General features: G+C 40.4%; 1 protein-coding gene across 1 annotated transcript in view; it reads left to right on the top strand.

Annotated features, from left to right (window-relative positions):
• LRRC1 (leucine rich repeat containing 1) overlaps nt 1-24,058 on the top strand; it is a 69,507-nt gene that overhangs the window by 4,095 nt on the left and 41,354 nt on the right. Inside the window, exon 2 of the mRNA XM_030447441.1 lies at nt 10,485-10,602. Within this exon, the coding sequence (XP_030303301.1) occupies nt 10,485-10,602 (118 nt within the window). The remainder of the gene's footprint in view (nt 1-10,484; nt 10,603-24,058) is intronic.

Raw genomic sequence — 24,058 nt, 5'->3', positions numbered from 1 at the left:
AGGAAAAGGATTGTCTAACTCAATTTCTCTGGCCCCCTTCTCCTTACAAATAAGTTTGGTTTTTTTTTTCCTAAGTGGTATCTGGTAGCCTTTCAGGAATACATGTTAATTTTTGTACAGTAGCTTACAAATATCCTTTTGCTACTGCTTAGGGATCCTTTTGGTTTCCCGTATCAGTACTCTTATCTTTCCCTGTGTCTCCTTAGCAGCTTTGCTGGATCTCTAGATCCCTTTTTCCCTCCCTTCCCTGATAACATTGTATTGTTATATTATACAACTTGTATTCATGTTGACATCGACCTTTTTCTGCCATTACCACCTGTGTCTCAGATTCCGTGCCACACGTTTTGCCATCCTCCCCAGTCCTTGATGTCCCAGGATCTTGCTTATTTCCTCTGACCTAAAGTGCAGGGTCTGCTCAGTGTTTCTGATTCTTTGCTTCTTCTCCTGTCCCCTGTGCCAAATTCTTGACTACCCTGGCAAACATTTTTTTTCCCCTTTCTTTCCACTCTGCTCTTTCCTTTTCCCTTTCTGCTGCCTCCCAGGCTCCCTCCCCTGCTCTTGCCCTTCCTGCAGGATGAGCCAGATTGGTGGGACATGCTGGAGGAGCAGGCTGTGTACTATTAAGCTGCTGGTGGTTTTCCACAATACTGAGGTCTCTAGCCTTTCTTGGCAGATGTGGTTGTGTTCCCACAGAACAGCAATTTCTAGCTGTCAGCATGCTTCTCACCGCTTCTGCTTTACAAGACAAATTAAAGAGCTGCACCCTTCAGTCTCAAAAGGAAGAGCTTTGTGTAGGGCTAATGGCAGACTATGGCTCTTACCTTGCCTAAATCATTCCTACTCCTATGCTGGATCCTAAGTGCTTTTTGTTGAATAGTTGGTGCATCTGATTTGGTTGGAAAAAAACATACTGTGTGGCCACCAATGTACACAGAGCAACTTCAAAATGTAGTTGATGCTGTTTTGTTTTTTGGTGATTTTTTTTTCCTAAACCTGTACCATTTTATTTTCCTTAAAAGTTAAAACTTGAAGGCTTTTTCAACTCAAGCTGTAATGTGTAATGTATTATTTTCTACATGTCAAAAACTATACTTCACTGAAGAGTAGGCTTTCTGGCAAATTGCTTTGATAGAAGAAAATAACACATTCTGCACGATGCATTTCAATAGCTTCTCTAATGAAAAGCATCAGACAAAAATAAAATGCTTTCAATTCCATAGATCAGCCTGGAGTTGATTAAATGTTGTTTCCTACTCATACTCATTAGAATTTAAGGGCCTGTCAACTTAATTTCTCTGTTCATGGAATTGGCAGTACTAAACTTGATCTCTGCATATTTTTTTCCCACTGTTTTGTAGGAAAAAAAAAGATTTTGTTTTTCTTTAATGAACTTCAGAATGCAGTATTATAGTTTGGCTATTATATTAAATCACTAGCATTCTTTGCATTGGTGGGTGGTAGAAATTGCTTATAGCTCATTTTGCTGCTGTTTTATTTTCTTTCTGCTCAATTGTTATACTCAAAGGCTAAACACTTCTTCAAGACTCTTCGCTGACGTTGTTTGTGTGAAAACTCCAATAGCAAAAAAAAAAAAAAAATTAAAAATTTTATGTATGCACATAGCTCAGCTTCTGTCTGCTGATGTCTTTCTTCTTTTGGGGATGATTTTTATGTAGTTTGTAAACCTAATCTGATGCAACTCTGAATCATTTTGCTTCTGTGTTCGAGCATGCAGATTGTATCTGTCATCTCTATTTTCTCTTCTTCATGTTATATGCTAAAGCTTCTCTGTAGAGTTATTTCATTGACTTGAGACCACTTCCCTGAGAGACCTGGTTAAACCTTGGCCTCCTCCTGTGCCCCAGTTTCTGTGTTAGAGAAGCTGATGGTTTGCTGCTGCTTGGCATTTGGCTGTATCTCCTCATTGTGTGGTGTTGAAATCCAGGGTGCTGTTATCATACCAAAAATCTTGTGAAAGCTCCTCAAGAAAAAGTGCCTTTGTTCTTCCCATACCATACCTCTTTCTCAGGGGGATAAAAAAAACAAGAGCCTTTTAGAATTTTAAACTAAATTTCTGTGTTCTGCCATTCTTTCTCCCATTATGCGACCATAAGCCTGAGAGATTGTTGCTTGGTTGATGGCATCAACCAAGCCATCCCTTCTTAAAATGTAAATATCTAGAAGTTTTATTTCCTGTTTTTAAAGCTGTAGATCTTAATGGTATCACAGAGATGTGGTGGGATATCTCACATGGCTGGATTGCTGTAGTGAGTGAATTACAGATGCTTTGAGAAAGACAGGTCAGGAAGTAAAGGGTGAGGAGCTGCCCTTCATGTGAAAGCTCAGCAGGGATATGATGGGATGGATGATGGGCCAGCTGAGGGCAGATTTGGATTAGTGGGTGACATTGTTCTGGCTGTTTGCTGTGGACTCCTGAATCAGAAGGATGTAGGAGTTGGTGTCTTCTTCAGATAACTAGAAGAAGCCTCATGTTGAAAGGCCCAGGTCCTTATGTGCCTCTTGAACCACCCTGACTTCTGCTAGAAGGACAGTATAACAAGGCACAAGCAATCCCACAGAGTTTTCTGGAGTGCATTAATGATTTCCTAACACAGAAATCAATTGACAGATGTGCTCTGTTGGACCTCAGAAACATACAAGAATGGGTTTAGATGTTCAGAAGGTCGGGATTGCAGTGATCATGAGATGGTGGAATTTAGGATCCTGAGGGGAGGGAGAAGGGCAAAAAGAAGCATCACAAGCCTAGACTTAAGGAAACAGGCTTTGGTATGTTCAGGGATGCCCTTGGAGATGGTAGGTAAGAAAGATGTTTATGCTGCCATTCATAGGTCATTGATAGCCTGGAGAAATGGGCCAAGAGGAATCTTATGAAGCTTAGTAAAGAGCAATAAAAAGCCTTCCTACTTGGGGAGGAATAACCCCATTCTTTCAGTGTAGACTGGGGACCAGCCATCTGGAAAGCAGCTTTGGAAAAAAAGGCCCTGGGTGACCTGGCAGACAAGATGACCGTGAGCCAGTGGTGTTCCCTCATGGCAAAGCTGGCTGATGGTATCAGGGGTTGCATTAAGAAAAGCACTGTCAGCAACTCATCCTTTTCCGGCCAGCACTGGGGGAAGCACACCTGAAGTGCTGTGTCCAGTGCTGGGCTTCCCAGAAGAAAGGAGTCATGGGCATACTGGACTGGCTTCTGCAAAAGGCTACGAAGGTGATTAAGTGCTTGGAGCATCCTTTTTAAGAGCAGAAGCTGAAAGAGCTGGAATGGTTTAACCTGGAGAAGAAAAAGGTATTGGGATCTTACTTGTGTGCATAAACACCTGATGAAAGGCTGTAAAGTAGATAGAGCAAAATTCTTATCTTCTTAGTGGTGTCCTTGACATTATAGAAGGCAGTGGGCACAGACTGAAGGAGGAAATTTTGACTGAAATAATGTGTGTGTGTGTTTTTAATTTATTATTTTTTTTTTTATTGTGAGGGTGGTCAAACACTGGCACACAGGTTGTCCAAAGAGGTTGTGGAGTTTCTATCTCTGGAAATGCTCAAAACCTGACTAGAAATGGTCCCTAGAGGAGGCCCTAGATGTCCTCTAGGTATCCCATGCTTTGAGGAGGGGATTTTGACTAGATCACCTCCAGAGGTCTCTTCCAACCTCAACAGCCAAATGATTCTGCAGAAAGAATATCAAGGATTTTACCTTTCCAGCTAGCTTTTTTTTTTCTTTTTTCTTTTTTTTTTCTCTCTCTTTTTTTTTTTTTTTTGCAAATAGAATTGTCATGTTTTTCACTGTTTACCCTCAAACAGTTAATTGTGTTTAACTTCTAACACTGATAGTGTCACAGCATTGTTGTACATCTTGCTGTAAATTCTTGAAGAAATACCACTCTAAAATCTGAACAAGAATTTACTTCCAGTTAATACTAGAGGACTATGCCACTGTGTGAAACTGACGTAGACAGTATGCACATGGTAAATGTAGTCTTAAACTGACAATTTTTCCCAGTATGACAAATGCTATGTAAAATACTCTCTAAGAACACCTGCAGCTTTAAAACTTCAGTATCGTGGGAATTCTTACCTTTGTAAAGACCTTTTTTGCAATGCATGCTTGAATTACTAAAATACATAATGCTTTGTAGAGAAGCAGCATTGGATCTAAGTATAAGGCAGTGTGTTGAAGACTACAATTAAGTTTATTATGAGATAAGCATCTATAATTTTTCTTCTAGCTTCCAGATTCTTCTGGAATTGCTTAAGACTTGAAGTAAATACTCTGCCTTTTGACATCAAATTTGGAAGTCAACACTGATGGGAGCAGAGGGAGAACTTAGTCTGGTGTTCCCTTTGAAGTCCAGTTTCCCTGTTAATGTCCATAAGATTGTTCAGAAGGTTTTGGAGTCTGATTGGTTTGAAATACTTTCTAATTGCCTTTTTTTTTTTTTTTTTTATGTAGTCACAACATTCCACCTAGTAGCAGCTGAGTTCTATTGATTTTTTACCTCAGTTGGAAGAAACTAATTAGGTGGTTATATTTCAATGCTTTTAACTTTTGTATTTATATAAGACAAGATAAGACAAGGTTTCTGGGCAGAGATTATACCCGTGTAGATTTAAAATAAATTTTATGAGTGTACATAGGGTTATTTTTCTAATTATATAAGTTGGTCTAAAAAGAGATGTTACCTCCTACCAGCAATATTATATACTGGAAAAATGCATGCTACAAATTCATTAGTGAGATTAATGGGGTTGTTGGGTTTTGTTTGTGGGTTTTCTGGGTCTTTTTCCCCTCCAAAATGGCAAATGCATTTAACAGCAATGAATCTATATTATGTAGCAGATGTTTTCTGGACTCTCCTAAAGACAGGGTTATTCCCTTCCACCACTGTACTCTAATGGCTATGGCATCAAGTGCTATTTAACCTTCACTGCCTCTGCTTAATCGACACAAAAGAGAAAGTAAATCCTTGCCTGCCAGGAAGCAGTATGAGGCAGCTTGTTCAATGCATCCATTGGTAGAGCAGCATTTTGTTTCAGCACTACAGTGTTTTAGTAATTTTCAGAGTGGGCAGTCCCCTGTTCATCTTAAAATTTATGGTAACAGCTGAGATTAGGACCTGCAACTGGCCCATCGCTGGCTGTAGTACAGAAAATGACAGGTGCTTTGAAAAGAGGGAACAGAAACCAAGTGAAGAGGCAGGGGATATAATTATTGCTGTGTCTCCTTTGGACCTGTCAACCACAACCCTTCTGTCAGGCTGATGCTTCCTATTGGGCTTTCAAGCATCTACTGGAGTGGGCAGTAGCAGTTGCAGCATCTGGTTCTGTTTGGAGTACATGCTCATAAACTCTAATCTTTCATTCATGCTTTTTCCTGTAGCGAAACCTAGTAACTTTATTAATGCTTTGTATGGATTCCTGCTTGAATGTCTGCCCTGATGCCATCTTCCATTATTGTTCACAATGCCAGACTTGGTACTAGAGTGCTGCAAGACTGAAGCACAGCCTTAGCACATTCTACAGAAGTGGTTTGGGCATGTGGAACACTCGTTCACTCGACCAAGAAACTAGCAGTTCTGTTTTTGCCATGAAGCACATGAAGAAAGAATGCAGACCTCACTGCATGGAGCAGTTGTCCATTTTCCAGCCTGCCACCTAGCCAGCAGGCAGAAGTCTGCATAGGATGGTCCATCACAAGCTGCTGCTTCATTTCTTGGTGGCTTTAGAGGAAATCCAGTAGTCAGTAGTCATGTCACTGGGGACCTCTCTGAGGAGCTGGAGTGCTTGTGCCACGTTGAGACTGTTTTACAGGTTGATGCTCTATCTTGTTCACTTCTTTGCTTACTAAAATGATTTGCAGCTTCTGCTTGTTTTTACCTGAAGAAAGGCCTTTTTTGGAGGTCTTTCTGAGGCAGAACAAAAAGGGTGGGGGAAGGGTTGATTGCAATTTCCCTTATCTGGCTTCTGAAGTAGGACACAGCTTGTGAATGGAAGTGAACAAATGAAAGCTTCCTCCATTCGTTTTTGTTTACAACATAGGAGAAGAAAATGGAGCCCGAGTAAGATTTGAAGCGGGACTGCAGTTAGGAGTTAAACTGTGTTTAAACTACTGTGTGTCACTTTTGAATTCTAAAGAGCAGGTATCATCTAGCTGGTCAGTTTTGGAAAATGGGTGAAATAAGTATAGAAAGTGTTTAAGAAACAGGACCTTCTAATGTACTGTGCTTTGGTAGTTTACTTAATTTCTGTTTGAATATAATACCATTATTTCCAGACAAAGCCTTAAAAGCTGAGGCAGCATTTATGTGTTCAAAACTCATATTGGTGTCTAAGGGAAATATGACATAAGAGCAAATGCTTACAAATTTTTAAGCTTGTCAGGAACAGCTCAAGTGCCTGCAACAAAAAAATCCCAACAAAACAACCCAGCTTTTTGGATCCTGTGTGAATATAGCTCTGCAACTGCAGTTAATTTGCAGTTTTCTTCTTCCTCTCGCTCTTGTTCTAATTCCAGTTGCTCATGCTGGCCTATCTTGAAAATTAGGCAGTGGATTTCATAAAGGTTCTAATTTTAATTAGCTTTGCTGCTAGTAGTAGCCTTTTATGGAAACATTTGGTTCAACTAAGTAAGTGTTTAATTATTCTACCTGTGCCAAATGGGTTTGGAGTGTGACCTGTCTGTAGCACTGGAAAGGCTGTAGCAGTGAGGTGCTGCTCCACCCCTTAAACAGTGTGAGCTGCAAATAGGTCTTTGTGCCCTCCTGTGTTTTTTGTTTCAGTTACTTATTGTTTTAATCTATTTACATTTATTTTATTTTATTTTTCCCTTCAGGAGAGGTGCCGAAGCATTCAGGCAAAAATCTTAAGCATGTGTTTTTTGATGCAAGAGTGAATCATGGAAAGAAAGTCAGAGATGTGTCATTTTGGTCATGTCTGCAGGAGAAAATATTGAGTTTTGTCAGACCTACTAGATTGGTTTGATTCTGTTAACTTCTTTTTCTGTAACTAAGTGCCAGTTGTAGTCATATTCTTTAATAAGGAAAAGTATAAAAAATGAGGGCTGTGGGATCACATTGTTTATACTTTTCAGTGAGTCACACCTCTATTTTTTTTAATCTTTTTCTTATGTTAGCTGACATCAACCCAATATTTCAGAATGAACTTTTTTAAAAAAATATGTGACTGGGTGGAGGAAAGAGGCTTGGTTACTTTTCCAGTGCGAGAAGGAGTCTATGCAAGATGTGTATTCTTAGAAAATTCAAATAAAAAAAACCTCTATGAACTCTTTGATAGCAGGAAAAGCTTCAGTTGAAGGTTGGCAATTGTCAATAGAAAGTTGTGGGCTTCTTTAGTGCTGATACTCATGGAATTATTTGTCTCACTGAACCACTATTAATTAGGCTGGCTAAACTAAGCAGTATTAAAAGTGTTGCCAAGATACTCGTAGAGACGTCGGGTCTGCAATCCAAACCTGCTGTTAGAGCGTGCTGAGAGGATGTGCTGCTCTGGCCAGCAACCCTACTGCACTTTGGTTTGTGTCAGAGCTTTTCAAGTAGAGGCTGAACTGTGCCTGATACATCGAACTAAAAACGTGTTTCTGGCTGGCATTTATTTATTATATATTATATATTACATATATAATATATATATATTTATTATATATTCCCATAGATAAGGATTAATTATAGATCCTTAAATATATTGGTATTTATATATATGTAATTTGTAACTTGGTGAACACTGTTCAGTAAGATCTTAGTTCTCGTTCTTTGGGGGCTTTTTAACAGGTGAAACAAATACTGCAAAAGGAGGTGCTTGCCTTTAGAGTGCTGTAGAGCACTAATGATGTGCCTTGGATAAAAGAAGAATACTTACTGAAATGGGAGTAGGATGTACTAAGCATGCAAGAATGATTCAGTTCTGTAGTTTAAAGGAAAAAACAAGAAGTTCAAAGAAATGCCACTCACATAACAGCAGTTTCTGATTTTATCTAGGGAATGGTGTCATTCTGTAAAAATTGTTATGCAAGCTAGAAATAAAGCTCCCAGTTAATTTTTGGTTAAGTAGCCAGTTAAAGAAACAGGAATGCCTTTAAATATTATGTAATTTTGTTTGTTGCACACATGTCCTCTGCACGTTTAATAACTATACACAATACTGACACCTGGTGTGGTGAGGATCCTCAAATCTCTTCAGAGATGCCCAGCTCTTAACAGCTTTTTGATGACCTTTCTTTCTTTTAGCCATGTTCCTTTTGTCTTTTAACCCCTGTTCCTTTTGTCCCTTAACCATGTTCCTTCTGTCTTTTCTCACTTCCTATTGTAGAGTATCTCTGGCAAGGACAACTGTTACTTATGAGAAGATTTGTAGTAGAATGTCAGTATTTGTAACTGCCCTAGTTTAGCAGCTACACACTGCCTGAGGAACACTTTTTGGCAAGAATTTATTTTGGACAATATTAGGACAGATTGGTATCTATTCTGTGAAGTGTGGTCCTGCTGTGTTTTCACAAAAATATCTGTAAGTGCTTTTCTAAGATCTGATGTTTAGTTGTATTAATACAAGTATTTATCAAGAGGGATGCTTTTGTTTAGAAGATAAAATATGTCAGTGATAGGAGAATATATTTATGGATCTTGCGAGGACAAAAAAAGGATTAAAAAAACCCATTTCTGGCTATTTTAATTATAATATATGCTTTTAGGGAGCTAGAAATGTGGAATTGTAAAGGTTTTTTTATCTTTCTCTTACAATTTCAATTCTGTTATTAAAAGCATTTAATACTTAGGGAGGAAGGAGAGCCATTCTGACTCAAAAAAAAAGAAAAGCCTTTGAATTTTCTCATTCATATCGGGTGCATCTTTTTGCTGCCAAGTATTTATAAACTTTTTAAAGCTCTATCTGTTTTATTGCCTAAAAGGAACCCATTTTTTTTGAGGGAAAACACATTAGTTTCAGTTGTGTTTTATTTTTCTGTGGAAAGGAACTACAATATATATCGAAAGATTGGTGCTGAGGATGCAAAACCTTGCACTTAAAACCTGATTTATGATCTTGGGTATAAGGCTCTCAAACTAAGACTGAAAACCTGTATTATAATACAGATTCATAAGAATGTGAATAAATAATTTGTTACCTAGTAAGATGTCTTACTGCCCCTTTTCATGTCAATGTAAGAAAGAACTGAGTGACATTGAGAGCATGCACTCCAGCACCTATATAAAATGAAGTGATAATAAAAGAATATACTAATTTCCAGGAAAGGATTGTGAGGGATTGCATGTAATTGGATGTCCCAAACTTTCTAGCATCTTCCAGTTATCCTGAGGGGGAAAACCCCTGAGGGTGCAGGCATGCGCACATTCTGTTTATGGGTGAGATGCACAGGTTCTGACTGCTGAGCAAAAATGCCTGTGCACTGTGGGGGCACAAAACTCTCTTGAATTTTGAGGAATCTGGTCAGTTATGGTCATGAATGGCTTGTGTATATAGTAATTTAATTGTGCACAAATCCTCACTGTTTTCAGTCACTCTCATTCCAGGGCTTGAGTGGGAGAGAGGAAAGCTTTGATGAGATAAGGGTTCTTCAACCTTCGCATGGATGCCTACATGTTAATAGGTTTTTAATAACCATTTTGTCTTTTGATCACCACCTGCTCCCAGTGCCTGGGGTTGACCTGACTTACTGCTAAGCTTGTCTCCTTTGCTAGTTGTCTTGGGGGCTGACCAGGGAAGTAGTGGATTCTCCGTCCCTGGAGATATTTAAAAAGAGACTGGATGTGGCACTCAGTGCCATGGTCTAGCAACCGCAACGGTGGTTCAAGGGTTGGACTCGATGATCTCTGAGGTCCCTTCCAACCCAGCCAATTCTATGATTATATGATTCTATGATTCTGACAGACACTCTCAGCCCATAGGTGGGGGTCAGGGAAAGTTAGCATCCTCTCTTCATCGCACACCCAGGTCTTTAACAGCTGGGCTGAGTTCCTGTTCAAGCTGAGAAGACCTGGAATCATGCATATCCTGCCCAACTTTCATTAGTCCTTCTGAAACTGGGCCGTGGAAGGGAGGATGTGTGAGGCTGGAGATAGTCCTCCCAAGGGAGACTGTCTCTGTAACCTAGTTGGTTATGGCTGTTGCTGGTGAAGAAGACCTTGCCAGCTCCTCTCTTTGGGTTTTCTGGATCGTCCTTTAGAAGTGTCTCTCTGCATTAACTTCCTAATGAGTCCCAGTGTGTAATTAGGATGCTTTTAATTACCCTGCTGGGTAACCTCACCCCATTAATGATTTTGAAGCAAGTACTCTGGATTTCAATAGTGTTTGTCTGCTGTGATTTTTTTAAGAGTAAGCTTTACAGATTTAATTAGCTCAGTTTTTGAAAGCTGCTTCCCATTATTGCTTATCATTTATCATGCTTATATGCGAGTGATGTATTTTCAGACACAGATCTTTTTTTTTTATTTCAGCCTTTCTTCCAGCTTGTGAAGTTACGGAAACTTGGACTTAGTGATAATGAAATCCAGCGGCTCCCTCCAGAAATAGCAAATTTCATGCAGCTGGTGGAACTGGATTTGTCTCGAAATGGTAAGCATCAATGTTAATTTGTTTGATTCTATACTGTCCTATGAGGTGGTCTATAAAACTGGGTTAGTAGGGTGTTTCTGTCACTGAAGTTATTATCTGTGTCCGGCAGAATGTTTTTCCTTGTTATTAATGGATTTGCCTCTAGTTCTATAAGGGGAGGAGGGGAAGAGCAGAGGAGAGCTTCTGGTGGAAATAAAATAATAAAATTATGCTTGGCTCTAGTTATGCCTTTCTGAGCAGCTGCTTTATTTTCCAGTTTAAAGAATGCTTTACATCCTGTTTTATGTGTGTGTGCCACCATGTTGATTTCTTTCCCCAAGCTCTCTGAAATGCTTAGAAGTTAAGAAGAAAAAATACAAAAACAAACCCAATGAAAAAAGAGGTTGAAAGAAAATGCCCCTTTCTGTCCAAAAAATGGCGGCCTGTGGGTTAGAAGTCCAGTTCTTTATCTCTGCTCACGTTTTCTGTGTGTGTGATTAGCAAGAAGCAGAATGCTGGTATATCTAGTTTTACTTCTGGAAGAAGAATCAGCCAGTTTGTCACCTGAAGAGAAATTCAGAAAAGGATTCTGGAAGAATCTCTTTTAAAATGTGCTTTTGTAAACCATGTGGTTTTATAATTCAATTGTAATATTTAGTGCTTATACTGTCTGAAGCCGTGATGGAGTTAAAACAGTTTTGGGTTTTTTTGTGTGTTGCCTGTCTCATACTTTCTAATCCTCAGGTCAGCGCATGATCTTCCCAGTTCTGCAAGAAATTCAGGGGCTGGTCAGTCATCTTTTAAACAGCCTTATGACCCAGTGATCTGGAAGTAGCAAATCTGTGTTAGGAAATTTAAAGCAAGGGTCAGCTATTTTTTTTTTTTCTTCTTATATGCAGTGCATATACACAAGATGCTCTCTTAAGTGTGATAGATGAGGCAGGAGAGAACAAGGTTGCATAACCTTGTAAATAAGTGAGGGGTGTAAGTGAATAGTCAAGTAGTGTAATGGGGAGCCTTTTTTTCTTTACAGTTTAACTTCAGATTGACCCATTGCCACTGAAGAATATTCAGTGGCCACTATACCTTCCTGTGCTACCTGAAATGTGCATCTTTCCTTTATTCATTTAGTTCTTTTAATGCCATATTTATCTGATAACATAATTGATAAGTCTCCAGGGGGCTGCTGAAAAAATTCTGTGGACCAGATAATTTTATACACATTTGCAAAGTCTTGTAATAGAAGAAAATGTGGAAAAAACATCTGAGAGACAGAAGAAACACATTTGTTAAAACATTTCAGAGCTAGACCAGCATTAATTGACACAGTATTTTGGCTGCTGAGTTTGGCTGAGCTGGATGCTCTCTGACAAACCTTGCACAAAAGGAAACACTGTTGGTTTAGTGATTCTCTTTACAAATGAATAACAAGCTGCAAAAGAGCTGGTGGATCAGGGCCATGTGAACTCTTGTCGGCCTGACTTGGAAGTTGGCTTGAGAGCTCAACTGTGAAGAGAACAGATGGTGTGAACGTTTATGGTTGGGTAGATGTGTGCGTGTCATTAGAAGTGGCTGCACAGGGAAGTGTTTTCCCAAGTGATGGGCGGGACTAACGCAGGTGGCAGGGAGCAGTTTCTTTCCCATATCCAAGGTTCAGTGTTAATCGCCCGTTTTATTGCATTACTTTTCTATCCTCTGTGGTTCACAGCAGAAGGTGACTGATACAGCTTCCTTCTGCTCAATCATGTCACAGTTATTGCACAACTTGGCTCTTCAAATGAAAAGCACACCAGGCGAGGCGATGCAAGGGGGCCATGGCAGAGTACGGCTGATGTTACTTCCCACTGGTTGGTCAAGTTATGGTTGTGTCACAGCTCTTCAAATTAAAAGGCAAAACACACACCATCTGGAAGGCAGCTGGGGGAATTTGCCCACAGATTTTGGAGATTTGTAGTATTTTCATAGCTTTGTATTTTGAACCTGCTTTCCAATATGTCAGATTCTCAACCTGCCAAGCGTTTCTCCTGTTCAGTGGTTTGCACTCCGTCAGTTTTTGTTTTTCTAACTATCAAAGTACCTAGAAAAAAAATAAGAACTCTTTGTATTCCTTTTGGGCAGAGAAAAACAGCTCAGCTTTTCAAAATGCAGTGTGCTGCATGAATAGGAAAGTGTGATGTTGGCATCTGAACTTGGGAAATAAGAGGTCATTGTTCTGTGGTTTTTGTTGTTCTAGCTGTCTGGTTGGGTGCACTAATTGCTTTCAGTTCTGGCCATTCTATTTCCTCAAAAGCTTAGAAATGCAAATATAATGTTTTGTATAAAGGAATAGTCCTTTGTATTTTAACCTCTCATCACAGAAGGAGGAAAGGGTTTCGAATAAAAAAGTACTTCCATTTCCCCCATAATAAAACTGTAATGTTTCTTTCTCATACTTTCTAATCCTCAGGTCAGCATATGATCTTTGAAGCTCCATGAGGTAGTGGCTGTATCATATGCCTGGATTTGGGCACACTTCCAAGCTGTAGTGGCCAGCTGTGTTTTGTGCAGCAGTGAGGTGTTGCATCTGGAGGAGGGATTGATTTCCCCCCCTAGGCAGGATTCCTCCTGACTCCTTGGAGGTAGCCCTGGGTGCTTGTGCAGTTCGGTGTGACATGCTGTGAAAGTAGCCTGTGTCGTAGGAACTCAGAAAAGGTGAGCAGGGAAACTCCTAGGTGTGGATTTCTTAAATTCCCAAGTTTTTTAAAATGCCTGAGATATGGTAGTGTATGTTGAAATTGTGCTAAATAGTTACACTTTTAAGCACTTTTTGTTTAATAAGTGTATCTAGAATGATAAAAATTCTTCTAACTATAGCTCAAAAATCTTCAGCAGATGTAAACTTGGTGCTACTGTGATCTTAGATGTATGTGAGAGTAGTGTGGGAAGGGTGAGGTGTGAGCCTTGGTGGTGCATAAGGAGAAGGATTTGGGGAAGGCTAGGAGCCATATAATCTTAACTTTTCCTGAATTATATGCATGTTGATGCTTTGTCTGATTATTCTGCAAAACCATGTGTTCATGGAAGTATCCTAGGAAGCATCTTCACTGTGCTTTTTCTACTCCAGATGAGGCTGTTATTTGAGCAAAGGTTGAATGGACAAATCAAGGATAGGAATTTCAGAGGGCAGGGAGCTGTGCTAAGAAACCAGTATAATGATGGTGGATGCTTTGAAGGTTATTTGGCAATGCAGTTTGTCTCTGGCCCTTGGTCTTACAGTGTTCAAAAAGCTGATGTATCTGTTTTCAGACTAAAGAATAAAGACTTGTAGGACTTCAGCTGTAAATATCTGAATCTTTGAGTTGCTGGCAAAACATGTCCAACACTCAGAGTATCCCCTGTAGCATTTTCTGAGGTAGATGCTCAACTGCTTTGTGTCCGGTTTCCTCAGACTCTCCAGGCTTGGGTAAGTCTTTCCTGGATTCTCGCATCACTGGTGAGTTCTGCAAGGACACTGGGTTGCTCAAGTGTCCTTGGCTGACATCCTTGAAGTTTGGGTAGGGCTCCTGTGCTTTGCATTAAGTTTCAGTACAAGTCTTTGCTTTACATGGTAAAGATTCTGCTCTAGGCACAGTTGCAAGTGCTTACGTGCTATTTCTTTTCCTGTAGTGCTGGACCACTCTCTGGGACAAGTCTTGAGCAACCCTGTGATTCAGAAAAGAAGTGCAATGTCAAAAAATGTGCTTAAATTTCTAGAGTTTTTCCCTTGCTCCTTGAATGGCACTTTATTAAGCTTCCCTCTCTCCCAAAGTGTGTGAAGCTTCTTGGAGATCCCTGGGAATCATAGCAAGCAGGTACCCATGCTGCTCATCCTGCAGAGGTTTCCTCCAGTGACTCCCTCCCCCCTTTTCTTCTGAGCAACCCCTGGGGGCTGAATTCTTAAGAGTTTAGGGCCCTGCTCTCCAAGATTCATTAAAATGTTAATGACTTTTCTTGTTCTGTAGCTTCTTCCAGACAGGAGGAGTAATGCATAAAGTTTCTGTAGTTAATTTTAATGCATGCTGATATTTGTGATTATGTATGCTGTGCATTTATGCTGTGTTCTTGCAGACGTAGTGCAGCCCTTTTTAGCATCCTCCTCTCCAAGAAGAGCATTTTTTGTTTGCCTTTGACAAGCATTAAATCCTCCAGATTCCACTGTTTCATCATGATATTGCATGCTCCTTAAAATGCCCTGAAGGTGTTAATTTAATTATAGTATTTTGATTTGAAAGACACTGCTACCTGACACACTCTTTCTCTTAACAGATGTGGTGTGGAAGTCTGGATTAAATTTTTTTAAATAACCTGTATTTTTTCCAGACTTTGATAGATTGTCAGCATTTCAGTCAGCTCTTTTAGGATAAGAAAAAAATCACTTTGAGGTTTCACACAGGACAGTGGCTGGTGGGTTATCAGGAACTGGGGTGGCTTTCCTACCCTTCCCAGCTGCAAGGATGCCACTTAAACTGTACTGCTCTCCATGCCCATCTCAGATGAAAACTATCCCCCTTGCTTATGTAGGAGATAGGCCCCTTCTCATTCTGTGTCTACCTGCATGCTGCCATCTCTCTGTGTTAAAGGCTTCTCTGTTGCTGCTCTTCTTGCTTCAATTGAACATACCTACCAAGGACTTGGCTGTGCAAACCCATAGCATCAGTGTAGTTGCTGTGTGGCAACAGATTTGCACTAACTACCTGTAGTGACTCTCTAGCTTGTCAGCAGGTAAGAGGATTCATGTCAGCTGTTCCTCCATGGAAGTGCTCTGTAACCTTGTGGTTTGGGCTTGCATCCACTCCCTCAGTCTCAAAACAGTGTGCAATGGGGAATTAAATGGATTTTGATAATCTTTGTAGGTGGATTATGCTGGTTCTCTTGCTGATTTTGCTCTCAACAAACTGAGGAGCAAAGGGTTTGCTGTGGCATCTACTGAGGAAATGTGCAGGAGCAGATCTTGTTAAGCCATATTTGATTCTTTATCATGCTTGAAAACAAATCTCAACATAGTTCTTTTCTTTGCTATCCAATAAAATAATACAGTGTGCTTAATGTGTAAAATTTCATACCTTCCCTAGAGATGGATTTCTGTAGTTTCTGGTTAAACTGAGTTTATGACTGTATTGACAGTGCAGTTCTGGATACAGGTCCTGTGATGTCAGGATATACTAATTCCAACTCTTTACACAGTTGCCATGCTATGGCAAATGCTAACATTTATGTGAAAATGAGTACAGATTGCACAAAAGATAAATATGCTGCCTCAGTATTACCCTAACAGTAGTGGTTCCTCAGTAGTATTCCAGTAGTCACAGCACTGTAGTGTAAGGAGAGAGCTGCTGCTGCTGTGCAAGGCTGGTGATCTGAGCAGCATCCAAGATTCTGGAAATCAGTTTTTGGCAGCTGTAGGCCAGTGTCACAAATATTCCATTAACCGTATTTTTACCTTTATTTTGCTTTCAAAAACTATTTTGTAGAAACTTTTGTCTTCAGTTACCAGTTCTTCCAGAAATCAACAGTATTTAACTGTTCTACTTTCAGTTGCAGGTGGTTTGATATTACTACTTTCTATTTAAAGTGTTTATTTTTTATCTGCTTTACAACCTAATCAGAAGTCTTTTAGGGATCTCAAGACACCACATTCACTATGTATTGTGTGATAGGTACATTTTATTTGGCAAGTCATATAAAGGTCCTCAGAAGTTGTGTTGAGCACGTTGCAGCTGCCGTGCGGGATTATCAGTTGATGCCACTGAGGAGCAGTGCATAGGCTGAGGCTGCAGCTGACTTGTTTGTGTCAAGGCACGCACACCAGGGCTTTCCCCTTTTAATCCAGCTAACTGCTCTCACATACCTGTCACCTATACTGTAGGATTACTTCCCTTCTCCCCACAAAGTGGGTGCGTGTCTCCCTTTTACCCCCAAAAGCAGAATATCCAGTGTCTTCAAACTGGGATCAGTTAGAGAGGAAAGGCTTGGACATTTGTTTCAGCTCAGCCTGGGCTGGTGAGGCAGCTGTTTTGCAGTGAGGATGTCAACTAATTAGGTAGAAGTCTTCTGATGCTTTCCTGCAGTCCCACGTGGGCTCTGCTCTTCCTCTGGTTACAAAGAGCTGCTGGCTTTTGCCCTGTGCCCTCACCTGACATCTGGCTGTCCACCTCTGCTGCACTTCTACAGCATCTGAGCAAGGAACTCCTCCACAGAATCCTCCTCTGTCTGCCGCCAGCTGCCCCGACATGAGCGTGCTGGTACGAGTCTGGTGGTAAATAACAAAACCCCGAATGCTGGGAAACAAATGTGAATTGACACTTTCTCACTCAGTGGACATGAAAAAAAAAAAGATGCCTGCAAGCTGTGCTGTGAGGCAGTGTAGCTGGCAAATGCATGGTTTTTGTTATCAAATGCAACTGCTGGATGTGGCTTGTCTCCTATCCCATTCTTTAACTTAGTGTAAAACCTGTATTTAACATTGTCATCTTCATGTCTTACACATGGAATTTGGGGATCAATGTAAAAACCAGAACACTGGGAAAGAAGTAAACATATACTGCAAATTGATTTTAGCTTCTGGAATACTTCAGAGTCCAACAGATATGTAGAAACTCTTTCTGGCTTTGGAGAAGTGATGTAGAAGTTGGCATTTATGATTCCATGTCACTAAAATGAATTTGGTCTTGTTAAGTTGGGGGAGGAGGTGAGCTTTATATGCAGCAGAAGTAAGGTGAAGGAAATGTCTGGACTTTATTACTGAGTAATGCTCATCAGGCAGGGAAAGGAAGAAGCATCAAGTGCCAACTATGACCAGGAAAGAGAAGATAAGTGAAATCTCATGATGGAATAATCTAATTAGAGAAGTTAGAAGGAGTTATTTCTAAAGGGATTACAGAAAAGTGGATTTTTCCATCAAGGTATACTCTGCCTGGTTTGCTGTTTTACTTCTGTGTACATCTAGCAACAGTGACTGGCTTCATCTAACTATTTTTTTTTTTTAAAGCAGCAGGACAAGTTGGAGACAGAAACCTTTGCCCTGCTGAAGCATTAAACATCAGACAATCCATATGGGTGTGACGTAAAATAAGTACTTCATTTTCTGGATGGTCTAGATTAGAGATCATAAAATTGCAATCTGCAAACAGGCGTTGTTAATTCTTGTACCCACAGAGTTGCTTGGCTTTTGGTTTCTTTTGTGCTGAGAAGGTTAGATGCTCTGATTATGAAGTTAGTGAGGAATTAATCCAGTGAAACACATAGTACAGTTTCTGTCATCCACAGATTCATAAGTAAAATACTTGTTTTTACTTTTTTTTTTCTTGCTGCTCAGACAAAGAATATTTAATTCCTACTAGCCTCGAGGTCCAAGATGGAAATCCTGATGTCTTTTCAACTCTTCATTGCCATATATCAGTAAAAAGATAGAAGACCTAAATTTCTTGCTGAACTGGAGCTCCTCTGCTTAATTCACCTGGAACTATTGTTTGCTTGTGATCTTATCTTTGATTTTCCTGCAGTTTCTTCTGTTACTTCTTCTTGCATCTGAGAAGGGCATTCTGTTGATATACCACATACTATGTTAAAAAACCAGCCTGTTTTATGTCCCCACGCAGATTTCTTTTAAGTAAATTGCCTATGTATCCATGAAATGCAGCTTTGGGAGGATTTTTTTCCCTGCTTCGCTCCTCCCTTGTAAAAGGGCCATATCCAAAAGCAATGAGGAGGAGGAATTAGACACATACCTCGCTTCAGTTTCTTGGTAATTACACTCTAAGGGATTTAGTTTAGAAAAACCATCCTGAAATTGTTTGTGAATTTAAGATGGGTCTTAAAAGAGCTGTATCTCTTGTATTTTGGAAATCCTCATCCTAGGAGCTCAGCCTATACAAGGGCCACTTAATCTCAATAGATATGCAAGAACCAGGTGACTCCTGACACATTGTGCTACAGAAATTGTAGAGCTCACCTGAAGAGGTTGACTTCTGCAGCCTCTGGGTTTCTAGCAAAACCATCCAGTTTCTGTGGAAAAACCCATCAGATCATCATGATTTTAATGTGGAAATGGAAGGAGAGGACAAGTCACCTTTCTCCATCGCTTCCCTCTTGGAGGCAGAACTTCTGGGAGCTGCACTTGTCTGCTTTGGAGAGGATAGAGAAGTGGTGGCCCCTGTGAGACAACAGCCTATTCAGCAGGGCTTTGCAGGTGAAGAGCCCTTCATAAAGACAAACACACCACAGTTTCCTTCTTCCAAGCTACTTCACCAGGTGAGCAGTTTTCTTCTCCCATGCTGGGAAGATAGAGGAGGTGGAGAATGAGCTTAGAGCTTCCCCAGGTGCAGGTGTCTCAGAAGCCCTTCTGCAGTGGATGGCACAGAGGAACCTCTGTGGAAGTGGGAAGAGAATCCTGAAGGCTCTTAAGATGCTTTAGCACTGCAGTGCCTAATGCTTTATTGGGCCTTTGTGTGCCCGTGTATATGCGTGATATACCGTAGTAGATACTGCATATGTGAAAAGAGGCAGGGAGAAAATTCTGTGTATTGAATGGGATGGATGAGATCTGGTCTGCCTCTGATTATCTGTCTCCTGAGGGATAATGCTGCATGTGTTCAGTCTTTGAGTCTGGAATGGATGTACTTTTGGTATAAGCAAATCAACCACTGAATACATTAATGAATCACTGAGTGGTTAAGGTGTTTTGCCTACGGTGTACATATTTGATGGTGGGCCATGACTGTCTAGATCAGGACTGTTCAGTCGATTTCTGCTGGTTTGTATGGGATATGTTGGCTCCAGCCCTCCTAAAGCACTCTGCTCTGTGTCGCCTTCGTAGCTGGAATGTTTAACATTGTTCAGTAGTTTCTCCCTGCAAGATTCTTGAACATTGTTAGCTCTTCTTCAGGAACATGGCACTTCCACTAGGTTCTTGTGAAAACACTTTTTACTTTGAGTTGGAGTCAACTGAGTGAGTAGCTCTGGTCTCGTAGCCCTATTGCATCTTAGAACCTTCTTGAGTGTTGCTGTTTTGGTTTTGATTAGATATTGATAATTATGTTCAGTATTGCAAAATGTGTGAAGGATGCTGGCCAAGTAACCTTTGGCTAGAGAAAAAAAAAGTCAGCTCTTGAAATTTGATATACAGTGCTGTAAAAATGTGCCATGCCAAAGGTTTTATCAGGTTAAAATGAAGGTTGTCTTCTCCCAGCCACAAGGAGAAGGCAGATGGGGGAATAGGGATTGAGAGAGGTCACTGTTGCAAAAATCTTCAACGAAAGACAGAAAACAAAGGGTTGTTTAGAATTGATTTTCTCATTCAGACAGTAAAGAATTTCCTAGTGTCAGATTTACATCTTAAGTCAGTTGGTTAGCAAATCCTGTTGCAAAGTAGAATGATAGACATCTGAAGAGGTATTTTGAAGTGTGGGAGGGGAAATATGCCCTCTTACATACATGACTGCCAAGCCCGATTTTAATCCACTTCTGCTGGCATGACTTCTTTTTTGCTGCCAGTGTATTTGTATTGTCACACGTCACAGGGCTTATGGTTGGTTTATGGCTTTATTATTAGCAATGCTGCACAATCTGTATGCCAGAACATCTGGGGCATCATGCAAATGTGGAGCATTCATCAGTGTATAGCATTAGAAGAATCCCAGATATTTAAGTAGGATTTGAGCTGGATATCCAGCAGTGGCAAGAAAAGAATTCAACCTTACTGCTGCAGATATTGGCAGAGATGTATGTGTTAATGTCTGTAATGAAACCAAGTAGTCAACAATAATGGTGAAAGCTGCTTAACCCATCAAGAAACAAAAGGGCTTCTTTATGTTTTTTAATATCCTCTGTTACATTTCAGTTGTTTATGTCAATGCTTCTAATATGGACTGTTCTCTTCTCTGTTAGAATAAATCACACAAGATTTTTTTTTGTCAAGTACAAAAATGCTGTTTGTTTTTTCTTTCCTGAGTTTCTCTTCTAATATTACAGTAATATTCACATGAAGTAATAAAGTATCTGCCTACAGTTCGGTTCTCTTTTGCCTGAGAAATCTTTTTAAGATTCCTTGCAATTAAAACTGATTGTATTTCAACCATGTTAAACTTAGTGAGTTTATAATGATCCTCAGCTCAAAAATTTGCACTGAATTTTTGTCAGGAGGAGAAAATTAATTCACATACAGAAAAAGTATAACTGCAGGGATAAAAACATGTTTAATCTTCAAAAAAATCCCTTAATGTAGAAATGGAGTTTCCCTTCTTTTTGCTGTGCCTGTTACTGTTGAAGATTTTTGCTCACGTATTGACTTCATAGTCTGGAATATCTGTTCTGGAAAAGTGCATTTCTTTTTCAGAACAGATTTTGTAATTTTTAAATGAATCCAGACTTTAAGCAGTGCCTGTCCTGTCTTATTTCAAGTAGTATCTTATATTCAGTAATATTCATTTAGATACTTCTTGGCTTTTACAGATAATAACTAAGACCTGTGACAGAAGTAGCTTATCAAATAAGTTTTGCTGAGAAGCTGTAGTTTCTAATTTTCTAGTCCATCATACAGAAGTAGAAGAGAAATTATTTGCAGTATGGCAATGAAACTACGCATTGGTAAAGGAAATGAGTACTGTGAGTAGTTTCAGAAACTGAGGTTTTAAGTTTATCTGCTGCTTTCTACACACTTCGTGTGTGTGTGTGTGTGTGTGTGTGTGTGTGTATTTTTCCAAACAAATTAGTACTTCTGCTTGAGATTTGACTTTTTGGGTTTTTTTTGTTTGTTTTTATCTGAGAGAATGATTCACACAGGTAAATGTGTATCTGTATATGAAAGGGGTGTAGCAGCACAATATGCACTTGCAAAAGTTGTGAATGCTGGATTGGTTGAGACAAAGCAGATTATTGTGAACCCTCAGAAGCTTTGAAACAGGGATGTCCCTTTCAGGACTTTACCAACTAGTCATCCAGGAAGGTTGGGATGAAGGCTAGGTAGTGGATAACACATTTCTTCCCTTGTTGCCAGTTAGCAGAGCTCAGTATTAGTGCTTGTCATTGCTGTAGCGCACGTCTGTTGAGTGCATGTAGGATCCCTGTGTTCAGTAATCCTGTAATAGAAATTCCATCTTCTGCAGGGGGTACTCAGTCAGAAAGAATTAGCATGGGTAAAACTATCAGCTTTGCTGAATGCAGATGCAGTTTTGCTTCTGTTTTGATTTTATGGATATTATATAATGGAAGATTTCAGTTTCTGTGTATTGTTTGTATTTCTTAGATCACACTTTAAAAAGTGAGTGCTGCTACATGAATGTTCAATAATCAAAACAATAATAATAAAAAAGTAGTTTATTTGCCATCAGTGTAGCAAGACAGAGCAATGCCCCTGCAATGACATCGATGCTTTTTTGTTCCTCAAATGCCACTATTCAGACCCATTTGTCCCCAGTGTGAGGTTTTGACTTCTCAAGGGAGGTCAGCAGTGATGTTTGTAAATATGACTCTGAAATTGGCTGGCTGTTCAAGTGTCCCTAATTAAAATTTGGGAGCCTTGTGGCTCCTGCAGCCTCATGGCTACTTCTGAGGATCTGTTTGTTGACTGTGTCACTGGTGCATGTGCTGGATTTAGCCCTTTGAATGAAATAAAACCCATGAAGAAGAGGTTGCAGAGCCTTATCACAAGACTTGGTTTCTCTCCAACCTGACACCTCTGCCCAGGGTCCCGATTTGCAGCCCCTGCACCTCTCTCACCTCAGTGCCAGTCTGATGTCCTGCTAGCTGGTCTGGTTTTTCTGTAAGGAAAGCCAGACTGCTGGAGGGAAGTGAGATATCCTAATCCTCATGTGGGGACTTGGTGTGATTTGTCTCTTCTAACCTCAAAGGCTTCACCTAATGCTTCACTCTGAATGTACCTCATTGCTTTTGGGTTTCTAGGACAGGCAACTGTTTACTCAAGTACCAAAGCTGTCATGAAGGAGTGGGTCAGTAAAAACAGATAAAACATCTCTGACGGGATGTTGTCTCTAAAGTCATGTATTCCATTTTATGGTACAACTACTTCTGTTCATGGACCTTAGAGTTTCTGTAGGTGTGAATGTAATTTGCTGTCCTTCACCAAGTGTACTGAAGGAACAGTTTGTGCTGCACACACTGCTCTGTGCAAACCTCACCCTTCAGTGCCTTGGTTTGGAGGCACAACTTAGAATCACAAAATCAGTTTGGATTGGAAGGGACCTCTAAAGATCACCCAGCTCCCATCCCCCCGCCATGGGCAGGGACACCTTCTGCTAGACCAGCTGCTTAAAGCTCTATCCAACTCAACCTGAACATGTCTGAGGAGGGGTCATCCACAACTTCTCTAGGAAACCCATACCAGGATCACACCACCCTCACAGGAAAGAATTTCTTCTTTATTCCTAATCTAAACGTACTCTGTTTCAGCTTAAAAATGTTCTCTATCATCCTATCTCTACATGCCCTTGTAAAAAGTCCCTCCCCAGTTTTCCCGTAGCCCCTTCAGGTACTGGAAGGCTGCTATAAGGTCTCCCTGGAGCCTTCTCTTCTCCAGGCTGAACAACCCCAACTCTCAGCCTGTCTTCATAGCAGAGTTGATCCAGCCCTGTGATAATTTTCATGACCCTCCTCTGGACTCGCTCCAGCAGATCCATGTCCTTCTTGTCTTGGGGGCGCAAGACCTGGATGCAGTACTCCAGGTACGGTCTCATGAGAATTTGGTCTTTTGAGGCCTCACACTGTGGGTATTCACCCCTCTCATTCATGTTTTTGCTATTTAGTTATAGCAAATATATTTTCTCAATATGGAGTTTACTTCTGGGTGATTATAGTGATTATACCACTAAGTGATTATACCACTTACAGGCTAGTTCTCTTCATCTGCCTGGGCTGTTTCGAAAGCTGTGCCTAGTGAATGTACTGGAAGCACTGGGGTTTGTGATCTGCATCCATTTCAGGAGAAGGAACCTCAAGCAGTGGTGTGAAACCCATTTGGGGATGGAAATCTCCCTCCTTCCCTGCAGCCCTTCGAACTCCTATAGGAAACAGAAGAATGTTCCCAGAAAGTGCTTTACTACCGCTTCATTGGGTGTTCACAACCAGTGACCTGTGGGCTCTTGCTGGCTCTGGGTTCAGTTCTGAGCTGGTAACAATTCAAAATAAATGTGTATGCTTAGGTTAACTGGCAAGAGATTGAACCTGATGAGCAAGTACTCTCCTACCTCCTCCTCGTCTCCCCCCATTGCACTGCTTTTGGGGAGAAGAGCTGAATGTAGTATATGGGTTCTGAGTTACTTGGCTGGGTAGGAAGAGACCTGCTTTCTAAATATTTAGGTCACAGATGGCTGCTGAGATCAGTGGTGCCACTTGTATGAAGACATTTCTCTAAGTATTCTTTGTGATGAGAACAGCAGGAAGAGAATATGGAGTAGATCTAATGCTCTATAGAAGAAATGGAAATAGGAAAAAAAACTTAAACAGA

The sequence above is a fragment of the Calypte anna genome, chromosome 3 (assembly GCF_003957555.1).
Source record: "Calypte anna isolate BGI_N300 chromosome 3, bCalAnn1_v1.p, whole genome shotgun sequence".
In the NCBI taxonomy this organism is placed as follows: Eukaryota; Metazoa; Chordata; class Aves; order Apodiformes; family Trochilidae; genus Calypte; species Calypte anna.
This window is presented reverse-complemented; position numbering and strand designations above follow the sequence as displayed.